Source organism: Canis lupus, chromosome 31 (genome assembly GCF_011100685.1).
Source record: "Canis lupus familiaris isolate Mischka breed German Shepherd chromosome 31, alternate assembly UU_Cfam_GSD_1.0, whole genome shotgun sequence".
Classification (NCBI taxonomy): domain Eukaryota; kingdom Metazoa; phylum Chordata; class Mammalia; order Carnivora; family Canidae; genus Canis; species Canis lupus.
Genome location: NC_049252.1, coordinates 21,683,792 through 21,701,268, shown reverse-complemented (window position 1 = coordinate 21,701,268; position 17,477 = coordinate 21,683,792). Strand labels below are relative to the sequence as shown.

General features: G+C 41.2%; 1 protein-coding gene across 1 annotated transcript in view; it reads right to left on the bottom strand.

The window, feature by feature from the left end:
- Positions 1-14,883, bottom strand: part of LOC119867047 (junctional adhesion molecule 2) — a 60,434-nt gene extending 45,551 nt beyond the window's left edge. Inside the window, exon 1 of the mRNA XM_038581269.1 lies at positions 14,330-14,883. Within this exon, the coding sequence (XP_038437197.1) occupies positions 14,330-14,396 (67 nt within the window). The 5' untranslated portion in view covers positions 14,397-14,883. The remainder of the gene's footprint in view (positions 1-14,329) is intronic.
- Positions 14,884-17,477: the final 2,594 nt, after the last annotated feature.

Sequence of the window (17,477 nt, the reverse complement as noted above, 5' to 3'; positions counted from 1 at the left end):
CAGGATCTTTGAATTCAGTTAATGACAGGGTGTTTTGTTTGTTTTCAGGCACTTTATTTTTCCATTAGTGTGAAACAGACTAGCTAGATTAAAAAGGGGATTATTCAAATAGAATTTGAGTTTTTTTATACTGACTGCCCTGGTTCAGTAAGGTACAGAGTTTAAGAGAGCAGATATTTCAAGTAGACTTACTTTGGTCTGTTTATTTTCTCTTTAAACCAGTAGATTCTAAGGTGGATTGTCCAATAAAACCCAGAGGGCAAAGAAAGGAAATACTGAAATTTTAATATTTTTATCACATTTTTCTCTTTTCATGGGTTTAGTTATTTTATGAAAAATTTTCTTTTTCTTTTTCTTTTTTTAAGATTTATCTAAGTAATCTTTACACCCAACATGGGGCTTGAACTCACAACCCCGAGATCAAGAGCCACTCACTCTACCAACTGAGTCAGCCAGGTGCCTCTATTACAAATTTTCAAATACACACAAAAGTAGAGAGAACAGAATTATAGACTCCATATATTGATTATTTGGATTCAACAACTATAAAGGCTGCCATGTTTACTTCATCTATCCTTTTTGTTGTTGAGAAATTTTAAATCATATACATCAATCAATTTTCTTTATTGTTTTAGGAGATATCAATACAAATTAAAGTCCTATGGGCCACAATAACATTAAAATAACAAATTATAATTCATTCCTTAGTATAATCGAATACCCTGCCCTAATCAGATTTGCCTTATATCTTTTTTGAATTGGGATTCACATTGCAGCATTACACTTGCTTCTTAGGCTTTTTGTCCTATTTTGTTTTTAATCCAGAGTTAACCTGCCCTTTTCTCCTATTTGTTGACTTGTGGAAACCTAGCAGTTATTCTGCAGAACAACCCACTTTCTAGGTGTGTCTTTAATCTGTGCATCTACCTTCCTGTAAAAAGAAGATACCTGCCTAGAGGCTTGATTCAAATAAAGGTCAATTATTATTATTTTTTGAGGGATGAACACAAACACTACATAGGGAATGCTATGCACTTGCTGTTGTATTACACGATTGGCCGACTTTTAATGATGCTAAGATTTATCAGTGGTTTTAGGTGATAACAGACTGGCCATTCCATTTGAAAGGTCCCTGTCAACATTTTGTCTAATTTTTAATAATTATATGATGAACCAATGACATGTTGCAAGATGATGATTATTAGATTCTATTGTTTTTCCTATTATCTTTGCACATTTACTAGCTTGACTTCTATAAAGAAGAATTTTCTCTATCAGTCAAGGTTATATGTTATATACACAAACATAAGGAAAGCAGGCTTACTTCTGTATTTTGATTGTTAAAAATTGGGGAAGGAGTCATTGACATAGTTCTAATGGTGACCAAAGTGTAATGATTGTGGGTTTTTTTTTTTTAATCTATTGACTCTCTCTTTTAAGTGTCTGTAATTTTTAAATATTATTTTTTATTTTTTAAATTCATTTATTCATGAGAGACACAGAGAGAGCGAGAGCGAGAGCGAGAGCGAGAGCGAGAGAGAGAGAGACAGGCAGAGGGAAAAGCAGGCTCCATGCAGGGAGCCTGACATGGGACTCCATCCCGGGACCAACTGATCCAAGATCAGGCCCTGGGCTGAAGGCGGCGCTAAACCACTGAGCCACCAGGGCTGCCTTAAGTGTCTGTAATTAATACACTTAAGAAATAGGTTCGACATCTTTAAATCAGTTGCCTTCAACTTGTTTTTTCATTTTTGATTCTCAAATTGCCTCTAATTTGGTCAAAATGAGCCTTTTTTACGTTGATTCCTGTGTCCTTTAGACACGATCCCATTAGCTTTGGGAGATTACTTGCTTTCTGTCTGGCACAACAAAATAAATGTTTCCAGACTCCTATCCACCCAACCCTAAACATGGAATCAGATGCTCCTCTACAGATCCCTGGTCACTACTAGCGTGGAATGGTATTCAGAGATCACAATGTGTATGCTCATTTTTATGGTGCTGTAGGATAGATTTTATTATTATTCCCAACTACTCATTCCCTTCCCACTTACTATCACATGATATCCAGGGCCTCCTGGCAGGTAGGATACACTTCCTCAACCCAGTAGCAGGTTTGGCCATGTGATTGCTTTGACCAATAAACATATACCCTGGTAAGCGAAAGCTTGAAGGCTAATATAGTTCAATCTGTCTCTGGCTTTTTCCTTGACCACAAGAACTATCTGTCCCAAACAGGTTAGCTCCTTGAGCCTGGGGCCTAGGATGAGAAAAAGACATGCAGAGCAGAGATTCTGCAGCTGACATGGAAACACTAAAAGGGGATGTAAGCAAAAGTAACCTGTCCAATGACTGAGATTTTTAGGTTATTTGTTACTTCATTAAAACTAACTGATACAGGTCATTATTTCACCTAGAACTTTTTAGGAGACAGAGATAGGAAATATGCAGTTTGGGAAAGAAAAAAAGCTTTAGTTCATACGGATTATTTCCAATTCAAATACACATGATAGGACTTTTACTTTGTTTTAAAACGTAATATTTGTATCTTTTTTTTTCCTTCACTGATAATCTTAATATTTAGGTCATTACAGTTATTGATTTGCATTATCCTGCAGTATAATTTCAAAAATAACACCCTTGTTTCAAATTATTTTCATTTAAAAATGTATTTGCAGCTTTAATTATCCTTAAAATAAATTCTCCTACTTAGTGGAATATTACATTCTAAGCTCAGACTGGAATAATTCTTTCCTCTGCATGGTTATATCGCTGGTTTGATACACAGTAGGTTTTTTTTTTGATACACAGTAGGTTTATTTCTTTCCACTTGTTTTCAATGTTTAGGATGGCTGTTTTAGTGAATTTTTCTTTGAAACAGACATTTTTGTTTTTACAACCAAATCTATGTAGTAAGTTATTAAAAGAAATCAGCTCCATTTCTGCCCCTTTCCACCCATTGTGAGTGGTCTTCATTTAACCTTCCAGTATTTCTTTCTTACATAAAATGCAACGTGCTACATTATACTATTCTGCACTTGCTTTTCTCATTTGTGATACCTATACCTGGAGATCATACTCATTCCTTTTTACAGCTCCATTGCATATCATTCTGTTATTTATTTATTTATTTATTTATTGGAGATTGTGGGCATTTGGTTGTTTTCAATCTTCTTTATAATAAATAAATAATTTTGAAATAAGCAATCCGATTCATCAATCATGTTTTTTTGTTTCATTTACCTTTTTTAAAATACAGCTTTGCAACAGGCTCCCAGTAGTGGGGTGGATGAGTCAAAGTAGACATACAATTTTTCTACATATTGCTGAATTTTTCTCCATGGCAGATAGATCACTACCCAGCCCCTCAGCAGGGAGAGGGCCTGTTTGCACAGAGCTTCAATAATAGAGGATGCAGATGAGTTATGTGTTTTTGCTAATCTGGCAGGGAAGAGAGGTTATCTTTGTGACAGTTTAATTTGCATTTAAGTGATGTTGAATGCAGTGTCATATCTGAAGAACTATTAAAATTTTTCTTCTGGGAACTCTCTGGGGTTTGTCCTGTATGCATGCCATTTTTCCATTTTATTCTTTATATTTTTATTTTCTTTCCAGTTTTAGGACTTGTTGTATATCAGTGGCAATACTCTTTGGCTGAGATTTAAAGTGCAGATATATTTTTCCCAATTAGTCATTTGTCTTTCGATTTGTGTGTGGTATTTTATTTTTTTTCATGCAGATATTCTTTTGATATATAGTTTATAGAAGAATACATCCATGCTTTGGGGTTTTTTGGGGAGGGGGATGAATTTATTACTTACTGACATTTAGAGTTTTGATCCATTTGGAGTTTATCATGTACACTCAGAATCAGATCCATTTTCTCTCAAATGACTACCCAATTGTAACAATATTTATTACAGTTTTTATTACAATATTTTATTACAGTTTGAGAGACTCCTATTTTATATATAGATAGGTAAGTGGAAAGATACATCTCATAGCTATACTAAATTTCCAAATGAATTTGGGCCAATTCCTGGACTTTATATTTTATTCTATTGATCTGTCAGTCTATTCATATACTAGTCTCACAGTGTTTTAATGATAGAAGTTTTATCAATTGCTGTAGTATGGGACAATCATCACCTCACTTCTGCCCAAAGACATTACTGCTGATTTATTTTTCATTATCTCACTTGTTTGATACTTATTTTATACATCTTTTATAATTAATGCAATAATATTGATACAGAAATATGTGTATATAATTCATTACCAAAAATGTATGTTGGGGCATATGTTCTTTTTTTATTTAAAGATTGTATTTATTTATTCATGAGAGACACACAGAGAGAGGCAGAGACATAGGCAGAGAGAGAAGCAGGCTCCTCACAGGGAGCCCCATGTGGGACTTGATCCCCAGACTGGGAGTCATGCCGTGAGCGGAAGGCAGACACTCAAGGTGTCCCAGGGGCAAATGTTCTTCTTAAGAGAAGTAGGACATGGAATAAAAAAAGTCTGAAGGACCAGTGCTCCAGGCAGTGTTTTTTTGAACATTTTGGCAGATTTTCTGGGAGAATAGCACACCAGAGCTGAAAATCTCAGGATGCATCTAACCCTGGCATTTGCAATGAGAGACTACCCTTGGACCTAATTGATGAGTCACCTGGATCCAGAAGAAACTATTCACTGATAATAAGCAGGTGTCAAGATCCCTAAGAAGATAGGACTACTGGACACGAATGCCTAGGAAAACCATCTTTGGTTGTAAATAAGGATTGGGCCCTCCCCTCTCTCTTAATAAACTTTTACCTATTGTGGGACATGGATTGCTAGGGTATCAACAGAGTGGACCACGAGGGGAAAGTCTGGAATCCCCTGTTCCACAGAGTACTTTTACAACTCTCTAACATCCTGTGTTGAATTTTATCTCAGGAGACTTGAAAGGAGGTATTGTTTGATTCATCTGGGCTTTTAATTCATCTGAGCTTTTAATCACTAATTCAAGAGGAGCTTATATGGGTTTTTCATTTCGTTTTGTTTTTGTTTTTTATAATACACAATGGCATTAGGCAATCAGCAAAATTTCTTAAAACTCTGTAAGGCAGGCCAGTCTCTATATTACCATGTAACTCTAAACTCTAGGGAGGCTACAGATTATGAGGGAGGTGGGAGTTCTAAGAGCAGTAAAATTATTTACTTATTATTTATTAGGGAAAATTAATTTTACGTATGTCTTAGGATTCCCTAGTATTAAAATGTAATTTTAGGAGGCTAAGAAACAAATAAACATTAAACTCCAGGTTACTCCCTTCTATTCATTGAACTATCAGAGAATCATCATGTGCCAGGCATGATTCTAGGTGCTAGACACAATGATGTATTGTCTCTGTCCTTGACAAACTGGCAATCCAGAGAGAAGCACATGTAAACACAGTTAGCAGTAGCCCAATAAGTACTGTAAGGGAAGCAGGAACATACCAAGAGCACCAGGAGTATAATAATATGTGGTAGACTTTGGCTCTGAGGAATGGATGAGCTGGGGAGGATTAAGAGAAGGTATTTGGGGCACCTGGGTGGCTTAGGCATCTGTCTTTGGCTTGGGTCATGGTCCCAGGGTCCTGGGATCGAGCCCGGCATCTGGCTCCCTATTTATCTGGGAGTCTGTTTCCCCCGCTCCCTCTATCCCTTCCCCTGCTTGTGCTCTCTCTTTCTCAAGGAGATAAGTAAAATCTTTTAAAAGAGAGAGAGAGAAAAGAAGCGGGTTAGATCTTCAGGGAGTAATTGCATTTGGCACATGGAGAAAATTTCAACAATGATAACACAACAGCAGAGAAAATGGCTGGGAAGGAGAAACATTGTCTAAAACATTTTATCTAAAATAGTAGTTCACTCCCTTAACACACACCCACACAGGGTGCAAAAGCATCTGACTTGTTCTGGGACCAAAAGCATTGTTTGGGGCCAAAGTACAATGATCCACAGCTCCCATCAGCTTAGGTACAATTTTTATCCCATTTTTAAAAAAGATTCTATTTATTTATTTGACACAGAGAAAGAGAGAGAGCCCAAGCATAAGCCAGGGGGCAGGGCAGAGAGTGAGAGAGAGAGAAGCAGGCTCCCCACTGAGCAGGGAGCCCAACCAGCTTCATCCCAGGACGCTGGGATCCTGACCTGAGCCTGAAGGCAGACGCTTAGCTTAACCGACTAAGCCTTCATCCTAAGCCTTTGTCCGAGGCGCCCCTTTATCCCATTTTTTAATGACATAGCTGACTGCATGTTTAGATTATTGGACAAACAGACCCCTGAGTTATCATTTATTCCACGGTAGGAGCTCAACTTCTGATTAGAATCCATTCCTATTTTAAAGTGCCTGTAGAGCATTTTATATATATATAAACATTAGCACAATTCTTCCTTTTCAAATTTAGCACTTTCCCAGCAGTTCAACATGTTCCCTTTTTATTTGCGGTCATTACTTCTTCTTTGGTCTCCTTTCAAAATAGCATCGGCTTGCACTTGTCCCTAAGTCTCAGCCGCTGCTGGTGTCGGTCTTCTCTGGGCGTTGGCCCCTTACCCTCTACTTTGGGCTTTTTTTTCCGCAGTATCCGAGTTGGAATTTTTTCCTTTCTAGATTTGGTCGCTGGTTTGGGAGTTTATGTCCTTCTGTTTTGTTATATTCATTTTGTTTCCCTACTTACTTTTGTTGGTTTTAACTAGAAGGTAGCCCCTGCTGCACTTTGGCTTAAGGAATTTAAAGGCCTCTGCAAGATGTTACCGTGAGTCCTGTTTGTGAGACAGAGCTCTGGGTTGTGGCTTAATTTACTAGTAAAAATAAAATTTTTGCATGGGGTGCCTAGGTGGCTCAGTTGGTTAAGCTTCTGTCTCTTGGTTTAGCTCAGGGCAAGATCTCATGGGATGTGGGATCAAGCCCTTCCACACACCCCCCAGGCTTTGCACTCAGGAGGGAGTCCACACTTGGCCTTGGAGAATCTCTCCCTCTGCCCCTTTCCCCACTCACGTGCTCTCTCTCTTTCTCTCTAATGTAAATAAGTAAATCTTTAAAAAAAAAAAAAACTAAATATATTTCTGCAGGAAGGCACAGAATATCATATATAATATGATTTGATTTGTTGGAAGGTGCAGAACAATAAGCACAGTAAATTTTGATTTTTAGTGTGTGTGTTTTTTAAGATTTTATTTATTTATTCATGAGAGACACAGAGAGAGGCAGAGACATAGGCAGAGGGAGAAGCAGACTCCACCCAGGGAGCCCGATGTGGGACTTGATCCCAGGACCCTGGAATCACAACCTGAGCCAACCAGGTGCCCCTGATTTTTAGTTTTAAAGAAACTATACAGGTATGCTCCTATAGGCTGGAACTATATTTCCCCCCCCAATTTTTCTGGAACTATATACAAAAAACTTAAGAGTGAGTTATCTGTAAGGAGTAGAATAAAAGTCAGAGGAGTTATTTTTCATTTCTGTACTGTTGGAATTTACCCTATACATACCTTGTTTTTAATTAAATGTGTAAGTAAATGCATTCAACAATGATCTACTTTTGTCTCTGATTATGCCCTTGAAGTATTTAACAAGTTTTTACAGTGTGAGCAAAACTAAAACTGAAAACAGCAAGTGACTGCTTTGACAAAAGGAGAATAAGTGAACTGGGAATGCCTAGAATAAAGGAGAAAGACCAGATTAGGCTTTTTCACTCTTTACCAGTTTAAAAACAACTCAGTCCCAAACTCTCCCTGTGAAAAATTTTGAAACCCAAATGAAACAGAAAATCTAACAAATAAAAACTGACATAATGACATAAGAAAGTGAGAGAAAAAGGCAAAATTCTTCAGTTAAGAACTAAAACTCCCATCTGTTAAGATCACAAGGATTCTTGAGGTGCCTGGGAGGCTCAGTTGGTTAAGCATCTCCTCATGATTTCAACTAAAGTCATGATCTCAGGATCCTGTGTCAGCCTCTACGCTCAGTGGGGAGTCTGGTTGGGGATTCTTACTCTCTCTCCCCCCCCCCCAAATAAATAAATCTTAAAAAGAAAAAAAAAAGATCACAAAGATTCTTGCTTAGTACTATTTGAGCCAAGACAGTGGAGAGCTAAGAGAATAGCTCTTGAAACACTTTCATGGGACTAGGTCCAGTGGTTCTTTGCTTCTCTGTTCATAAAATGTGGCAAACATTTCCAACCCCTTCACTGCCTGAAGATTCCAAGAGTAGGAGTCTGTGGTCCTGGTAGCAAGCATTCATTTGAGCATACTCTTTCTTCCTCTTTCTCTCCTTTGGTCCCTCTCTCCTCCTTCTCTCTCCACCTCTATCCCTCTATCTCTCTGCATCTCTCATACATGCACACCCTCACACACTTAGTAATACAGAGGGCCACTCTTTTTCCCCATCAAATCCAATCTAATCACCCGCCTAAGGATGGCCACATGGGAAACAGGTAAAACAATACCAAGGGAAGACAAAACCAGGGGTGGGAAAGAGAATAATACTGAAAGAGGATAAATAGTGGTCCCAAAGTTTCATGTTTAGATGTTGGGAACTGAACAGGAAGCTGGAAATATTTGCAGTGTACACAATTCTTAAAAATTCCTTAAAAACCAAAGAACCATTTTTCTCAAATCCCTGATTAAATTTAACTAACTAAATTTCAGATATAAAACAATTTCCTGTGGGTGAATGTAAATGTCTAATCAAATATGTGCATATACATATTTCAATGAGCCACAGAAAATACTTCCTATTACTTAAGAAGTAGCCTGGACCACTCCAATAGCATCTCACTGGGCTCCCCACTTCAACATCCCACCCACCCATCCTGCCCATTCTCCACACTTCCATCCACTGTGTTCTCTTTGAAAGGCAAATCTAACTGATACTCAGTGTTTAAAAAGCCTTCAATGGCTTCTCCTAGTCTTTTTTAGGATAAATTCAAAATCCTAGATATGACCCACAAGGCCCGCTTTCCACCTGGCGGGGACCTTTCATCCTCCCCTGTCCTCCATGCTCTGGCCATACGGAACTTCTTCCATTCCCTGCTTGCTTTTCCCCAAGTACCTCTGTGCAACACTGTTCCCTCCGTATCTGAAATGGTCTCCCCACTCCTTTACTTGTCTAGCATATTCTTTTCATGTAGATAGACAGGTAGCTACAGATATACATGCATGAGTATTCTGTAATAAAACTTTAAAAAATATATTTCAAAATAAAATCTTTAAATAATAAAAGTAAATAAAACTGTTTAAACTAGAATAAACTTATGAAACAGTTCATTATCTGTGTTTGGAATAGGACCCTCATAACTGTAGGAAATCCATTATAAATGATTATATGAATATTTAACTCCACCACCCCCAAATGTTATCAACAATAACAGTACAAGTTTTCTAAGTGTGCTAGACATGTGTACACATTTAATTCTCCCTACTTCTCTACAAAGTAAATCTATTATTGGGATTATCACCATTACAGATGGGTAAACTGACACACACAGACCAAATAGCTCATAGCAGATCCGTTAGCTGGTAAGTGCACACAGAACTCAGCATCAGAGCACATGTTCTTTACTGCTACACTCTGTGATCTGAAATATAACTCAAAAAATACAGTTCTCTATCACTATAAATTATAATTTAAAGGTAAAAGTTGTGGTCACTCCATGGGGTCTAGAATATTCTTGGCTACAAGGCTGATTACACATTACTGGGCACACCCTAATTTTGGTTGGGGTGATGGTTTCCCAGAGATGTCTACATCCTAACCCCAGGAACCTATAAACGTGTTACCTTACATGGTAAATATGAATTAAGGTTGTAAATAGAATTGAAGCTGCTAACCCAGCTAACTTTGGGATGGAAAGATAATCCTGGATTACCTGGGTAGGCCCAATGTAAATATAACGGCCCTTGTAAGTGGAAGAGGGAGGTAGAAAAGAGAGAACAAGATTTATGGCAGCCTGGCACCACTGACTTTGAAGCTGGAGGGACAGGGCCCCGAGCCAATGGCTTCTAGAAGCTGGAAAAACAGCTGGTTTTCCCCTGGAACCTCCAGAAGATAGCTGCCCTTCCCATACTTTGATTTGAGCCAAGTGAGACCTACTTCAGATTTCTGGCCTCTAGAACTTTCAGATAATAAATCTGTGTTGTATTAAATTTGTGGTAATTTGTTTCTGCAGCGATAGGAAAACTCATACAGTTGGATTGTTTTTCTGAGTTCTGGTCATGTGAACAGTAACACCTCCCAAGAAAACAGTACCCAGTGTTTTCTTTCTCTGTTTCTGCCAAAGAAAGCACTTGACCTAGATTCTGATTCCCCTTTTCTGTCTTCACCTTCATCTTCCTCAAAGCATCAATGTGGCAACACAGGTATACTGGAGTACTGACTCAGCAGTGTTATGGGATGAAAAGGTTATTTTAAATAATGGCCTTTACAGATTTCTTCTGGCTCAACTTCAATACAGTGGCTCTAGCCTCCAGAGTTCAAAACATCTTCTCTACAGAAACCATGGGTAGAGCAAACATATGTAAATGCACAGAGGCTCCTCTCATTAAACTGCTCTGGTGGAAGGATAATGAGTGTTTTCAGTCTTAAGGAATTTACTTTTCTCTTTATGCTGATTTTTTGTTTTAGACTTCTTCCCTTTGAAGGCCATTTCTGTTTCAGTTTTAAAACCGTTATCAGGTCTACCAGTAAGCCCAACCTGACCTTTATTCTCATCAGATAATTAAGATCATGCCAGGATGGAACTTGTTCTCTGCAGATGATGCTTTGTTCTTAACAATGTTTACAGAGGGCAGAATTTTCCTGGCACTGGTTCCCTGGAGTGCTCTTTTGGGTCAGTTCCACTACTGGGGCAGAACTTTGTGATTTTGCAGAAGATCTGACTTCTCCCTCCTCCACATTCCTTATCAGTTGATGAAATATTACAGACTCAGGCCAAGAGGCCTGGCTTGGGTTCCAGTCCAGATTTGAAGACCAACTGCTACCAGCCAGGTAGTGTCAAGAACAGCACACTGCTCTCATTAACATCTAACTGCTTGGCTTAAATGTCACCTCAGAGAAATCTGACACCTCACCTATTTGGCATTAGTTAGGGCGTCATGATTTATATTGCAATTATTAATTCCATCCATCCATTTCTTCCACCTCATTCCCTTCCTATCTGATCAACAGGTATCTATTTACACCTACTATTCATCAGGCACTTTGCTTGGCACTGTACATACAGTGGGGAGCAACTATAAAGAAATTCCTTCCGTCATGGAGTTCCCATTTTAGTGGTAAACAAAAATATAGTTTCACTAAACACACAAGTAAATGTCCATATTTCAAAAGGTACACTGAACTCATAGTCCAAATAATGGCGGCAGCAGCGACTACAAAATTCTTCCAAACTACTAAGAAAGAAATAAGAATATGGACAAATAAAAATAAAAGGAAAGAATGGAATACGTATGGTATTATATATAATAGGATCAGAACAAAAGGGTGGTACAGTTATATTTGGGATGGATATTAAAAAGAGGAGTCTGTAATTAGAGAATAAGAAATCCACAGTCTTTTTTTGAATTTTGAATGAAGATAGTGGAAAGGGTTAAGTGCTCAGCTAGAAAAAGAGAGAAGTCCAATTATCTATGGAACAATTTCTCAGATCTTCAAACCCCAGTTCCATTCTTTTCAGTCTCCATAAATGATGTTGCTTGAGCCTTGAGGGTCATGAACTGTAAGTTGAAGATATGTTCTGTCTCATGCATTTGCTGAGAACTTAAAAAGAGAATATTCAAGAAAGTCCGTAGTACTGTTTTTGGATCTCAACATGAAACCTGAGTAGACAAATCACAAATAGGACTGTGGAGTGAAACTCAGCCCTGAAAAACATTCTTGTTTTTCAATAACACTCTTCAATAACACCTACACCTTGGTTTCTCCCATCCAAGTACTAACTAGGCCTGACCCTGCTTAGCTTCCAAGAGCAGATAAGACAAGGCTTGTTCAGAGTGGTATGGTGGTAGACGTACATCTTGGTTTCTAACACCATTCTCCAATAAAAGGAACCAGGGCTTTTTGGAGAAATGGCCAATCCTAGGCCTGGAGCAGGAAATATACAAGATCAGCCTGAAGCATTCTGTGTTACCAGAAAGTAAGAAGCACTAAAAACAAAAAACAAAACAAAACAAAAATATATATATAGCAATGGGGGTATGTCAGAGGATACAGAAACCACTAGAACTCCCAGTGGCCAAAACTGGAAGCATTTCAGTACTAAAATAAATAAAATCACATTGAACTATAAATCCAAAGTATAAAATAAATATTCATAAGCCCATACTGATATAGGATCTAGAGAAAACATTAAAAAATCAGTTAAGGGACATTCAATAAAATACTTCATCAGTACTCCTCAAACTTGACAAGGTAATAAAAAACAAGGGAAGTCTGAGGAACTGTGACAGCTAAGAGGAGCCTAAGGAGGCAGGGCTGTTAAATGTAATATAGTATCCTGGATGAGATCCTGAAATAAAAAAGGACATCAGGTAAAAATGAAGGAAATTTGAATAAAATATGGAGTTCTAAATAAAATATTTAGTTCATAATAATATACCAATATTGTTTCATTAATTATGACACATGTATCATACATACTAACAAAATATTAATAAAAGGAGAAGGTGGATGTGGTATATATGGGAACTCCCCATACTATCTTCACAATATTTCCTCAAATCTACTGTCATAGAATAACTAAGTTTATCTGAAAAAAAGAAAAGAAAAGAAAACATTCTTGCAATGCCAGACCTTGGGCATCCCGGGGAACAACACAGAAAAGGTCTATGCACACTCCCAAACTCTTCCCCCCTAGGAGTGAGGGTTAGAAGAGCCACTGATTAGATTTACCTGAAGTCTGAACGAGAGGTTTTTCTGCCCATTCATCTAAGCCTGTGTTTGCCTCTTGGTTATTTCTTCCCTACACATCCAAACTGCGGGTGTATTGTTTCTATTTTGATCACTGAATAAGAATAGCAGAGCAAAACCATTTTCTCTGCTTTTCATTAGTGACAATTCTAAAGTCAGTCTTTTTTAATTTGAAATTTAGGATCGTCAACGAAATACCCCACTTTCCCAACAGTTCGGTGACAATTCCTCCAGCCTGTCTCTCTGTTGTCCTTTACCATTACTGCATTTTTCCCCCCTCTGTGTGTTCAACATGATACCAACTTCAAAACTGCATAATGGTTTTATTGTGAAGCCTCGGATTCCTGGTTTGATTTTCTATAGCATAGGTCAGCACATGTCCCTTCACTGGGACAACTTGCACCTTCCTCCCCCACTAAGGTACAAAGCTCACACCACGTTGGGTTCTGCGATACTCTCTTGTGCAGCAAGAGCGTGCGTGAGGAAAAAGTCATTGTATTTTGGTATTAGACGCTCATCCGGTGGCTTATGTTAAATATTGCCAGGGCTTGGATAGCAACAATAATAACCTCTTCTATTAAAAAGAGAGAGAGAGAGAGAAGGGAAAACGAAAAACAATAGAAAAGGGGGTCTTCCCTGCCTAAGTGCTTAAGGTCTAGTTCGATTTCCTCCATTTTCCTAAAAAGTTAACGCGAAGGAAACAAAATAATAGGAAACGTTCCCATGAACGTTTGAACGTTCAATGAGATTTGAAATCTCATGAGCTCAGAATCCGCGAAAATCCCGTCTGGAACCACCCCGGTGAGATGGGCTTTGGGACGTCCCCCGCTCCTGGTTCATTCAGCGTCTGCCTCTTTCTAACAATCCCAGCGCTGCACGTCCCCCGGGGACACGGCGTCCCTAACCGGATAGAGACGTGCAGGTGGAGAGGCTAGAGTACCGCGGCTCCCCTCGGCCCCCGCCCGCCCCACCAGCGCGCCGCCTCCCCCTCCTCGCCTCGGAGCGAGGCAGCCCCAACCGTGCCCGTCCCCGCTGGTACTTGGCGGGGGCCGCCCCCCCCCCCCCCCGTGATGCCACCTTGAGGTCTCAGCATCTCAGAGGAGTCCCGGTCCTAGTGAGTTCTGCATTCAGTTCGCGCGCGGGCCTGCGTCTTTGAAAACTTACCCCAACTTTGAAAGAAGGTCAGACCCCGCCGCTGTGGACTCTTTCCATCTTCTCTAACCCGAATGCACACAATACGATAAACCGCCGGACCCCGCGCCGCCCCCCACGCCCGCCCGCACCCCGATTCCCGCTCGGGCGCCCGGGCCGCGGGGACGGCGCTCGGCGGGCGCGGGGGCCGCAGGTCGGGGTGGGGCCGGGTGGGGGAGGGGAGGGGGTACCCCAGCAACTTACAGCCCAGCGCGACCACCAGGTAGCGCAGCAGCAGCAGCAGGAGGCGGTGGCGGCTCCTCCTCGCCATCTTCGCGGGGTCCGAGCTGGAGGCTCCTCGGAGGCGGGGAGGCCGGGCGGGGGCCCCTGAAGTTCTGGGGGCGGGAGCGGAGGAGAGACGCGGGAGGGGGGTCCGTGCCCGGCCGGGGGGCGGCCCGGGGGCAGGTGTGGCCTGCGCGAGGGCTGGGAAGGGGGAGCGCGGGGGTCTGCGCTGCTCCCCCCTGGGGGGCGGGCTGGGGCGGGGTGCGGCGGGGGGGGGGGGAGGGCGGAGGATGCAGGCGAGGTGTGGGCTGGGTCCGAATGAGGGCGCGCGAGGAGGCGAGCGGCGGAAGGGAAGCCCCGGGGGCGCCCCCGCCCCTGCGCCGCGGGCCCCGAGCGGCTTTGTGTCCGGCGGGGCGCGGGGCTGCCAGCTGTCCCCGGGGCGAGGAGCCCGGGCGCGCGGGCTGCGGGGGCTGCGGGGGCCGCGGGGGCCGCGGGGGGGCAGCTCCGCCCGCCCAGCTCCAACTCCTCTCCTCCTTCCCCCTGGCACAAAACTTTCTGGGTTTTCAGCCTAGGGGGGTGGAGATTTTTGGAAAATTTCTGGCCAACTGGGAAGCTGCGGGGGGAGGCGCTCGGGGCGGGGGGGACATGGGGTTCGCCGGCTCCGCCTTGGGCGCGGGAGGGAAGACGAGAAAGCCATGGAGACTGGCGCTGGAGGGCAGGGCTCGGGGTCCAGCAGCAGCCTTGGCCCCTCCTCTGCGCGAGCCCTTAGCGCTTGGAGAGTCAAGGTGCGTTCTGCGGCTCTTTGCTTTCCGCGTGTCCGCGTTGGAAGTTCATCCAGCGGCGTGAAATATTTATCACGTCTCTTTCCAGTTACATAACTGCTGCCTGTGGAGTTCTCCACGTGTTAAAACTCCACAGCTGCCCTTTGTCAGGTTTATTTTTGGTCTACTGTGCTTTTAAAAGGGAAACCCATTCTGAATGCTCCGTTGCCTGCTTTAAAATTGACCCACACTTCGACTTGCACACACTCCAAGGGCTAAACAGGCAATTTTTGTATTTGCTCCTAGGCCCCGAAAATGTCTGGTGCATTCAAGAATAGTGACAGGTCCGGGAAAAGACCATTCCCAAGAGAAGAAATTGCTATACATCAGGCTTCTTTTTAAATTATTTATTATTATTATAATAATAATAATATTATTATTATTTAAAGGTAGAATGATGGATAAAGGACTGAATAGAAGACAGTTGATTTAGGGGGGAAGCACATGAAGAATTCAGCTCACTGGACAAAGGCGACCAGAGTTGAGATATGCAGAGCTGTGAGGAAGGAATGAGACATCCCTGCTGTTTCCTTGGTGACAGTGATGGAAGCTTGATGCCCAAGGCAGGGAGGGGCCGAGGACCCGGGAAGTCAAAATGGCCAAAACGTTAGAGCTATACTCCAGTCAAGCAAGGAGAAGGGACAAAAATTTAAACAATTTTCTGGGCAGGAACCAGGAAAATGGAACGCTTTACAAGAGAAGTTGTTGGCGTTCTCTTTTCTCATTCTTGCCGCTATGTATCTCTTTTGCTCCTCCCTAAAGATACACACATTAAAAAGGGGGTAATTTTTTATTATTATTCCGTGACATCACATGTGAATCATTGGTTCACTCCATCATTTGTCATCCAGTTAAAGCATTTGTCAAATAGCTACATTGTGCTGGATGCTGGTGTACAATGTTGAACAAGACTGAGTCTTTGCTGGTAATGAGCTCCTAGTCTTGAGAGAGAGAGAGAGAGAGAGAGAGAGAGAGAGAGTCCCATCTGGAAAGCCCTCTAATACCACATGATAAGTGTTGTGGGAGAACAGGAAAAAGTAACAGCAGTTTTTATTGAGTACTTTCTCAGTGGTGGAGTCTGAATAGTGCTAATCTAATCCCCCAAGAACTCTGTAAGGGAGAGAAATATTATTCTCACTTTGCAGATGAGAAAACTGGGCTGAGAGATTCTAATGGCCTGTTCAAGGTCAAGGATAAGGGGATGTTCCTCTGTTGGAGGGTGTGCTTTATTAGGCATGGAAAGTTACAGATTTTGGAAGGCATAAGATGAGCAAAGGACATTCTACACAGAGGGAAGAGCAGGATCAAAAGCTGGGAGATCTAAAAATTATGGCTAATGTACCTGAAGGTAAAGCAATGTTCTACAGTGCCCCTTATATGTAGGATTGGTACAGAGGAGGTGGCAAGACCTGAAAAGGGGATTCGATTATGAGGGTCATTCAGTGCCATACTACAGACTCTAGACCTTATTCTGGAGTTAACTTCTGAAAACTTCAGGGTAGGTTAAAAAAAAAAAAAGAAGAAGACGAAGAAAAAGAAAATCCATGTTTTAGAATTGTGCTGTGAAATATGGTAGCCTCTAGATCCATGTGGCTATGTAGATTTGAATTCAGTTAAATTTAAAATTCAATTCTCTAGTCACACTAGCCATATTTGATGTTCTCAATAGCAACAGAGAAAAAAATCAAGATTATGGAGGCAGCAAAAAATTCAATGGTTTCCAGGAATTAGGGGAAACAGAGGGATGTATAGGTGGAATAGAGGATTTTTAGGATAGTGAAACTACTCTAATATTACTACTACAGTAGTGAATACATGTCAATATATATTTGTCCAAACCCATAGGGTATACAACATCGGGAGTGAGCTATAATGTAAACTGCGGACTCTGGGTGATTATGATGTGTCGATGTAGGTTTATAAATTTAACAAACATACCATTCTGGTAGGAGGATGTTGATAATGGGGGAGGATGTATGGGAAGTCTCTGTAACCTTCTGCTTCATTTTGCTGTGAACCTAAAACTGCTCTAAAAAAAGAAAGCAAAATGCAGTTACAAAATTAAAACAAAAGAAGACTCAGAGAAAGAACACAGACAGGAGCAGTCAGAAAGTGTGAGAGAAATGGAAGAGAAAGAGGAGCAAAGGTGGAGGTGTCTCCAGCATCACCTGCCAAAAAGGGGATGGAGAATTTCTCAGGTAGTTAGCAACTATAGGGGCATTGACCACTTGGACAATAGAGAAAGCAAGCCTCCCAAATACTTGTAGAAAAAACTTTAGAGATGTGTGTTCTGTACTTAATGAGGTATA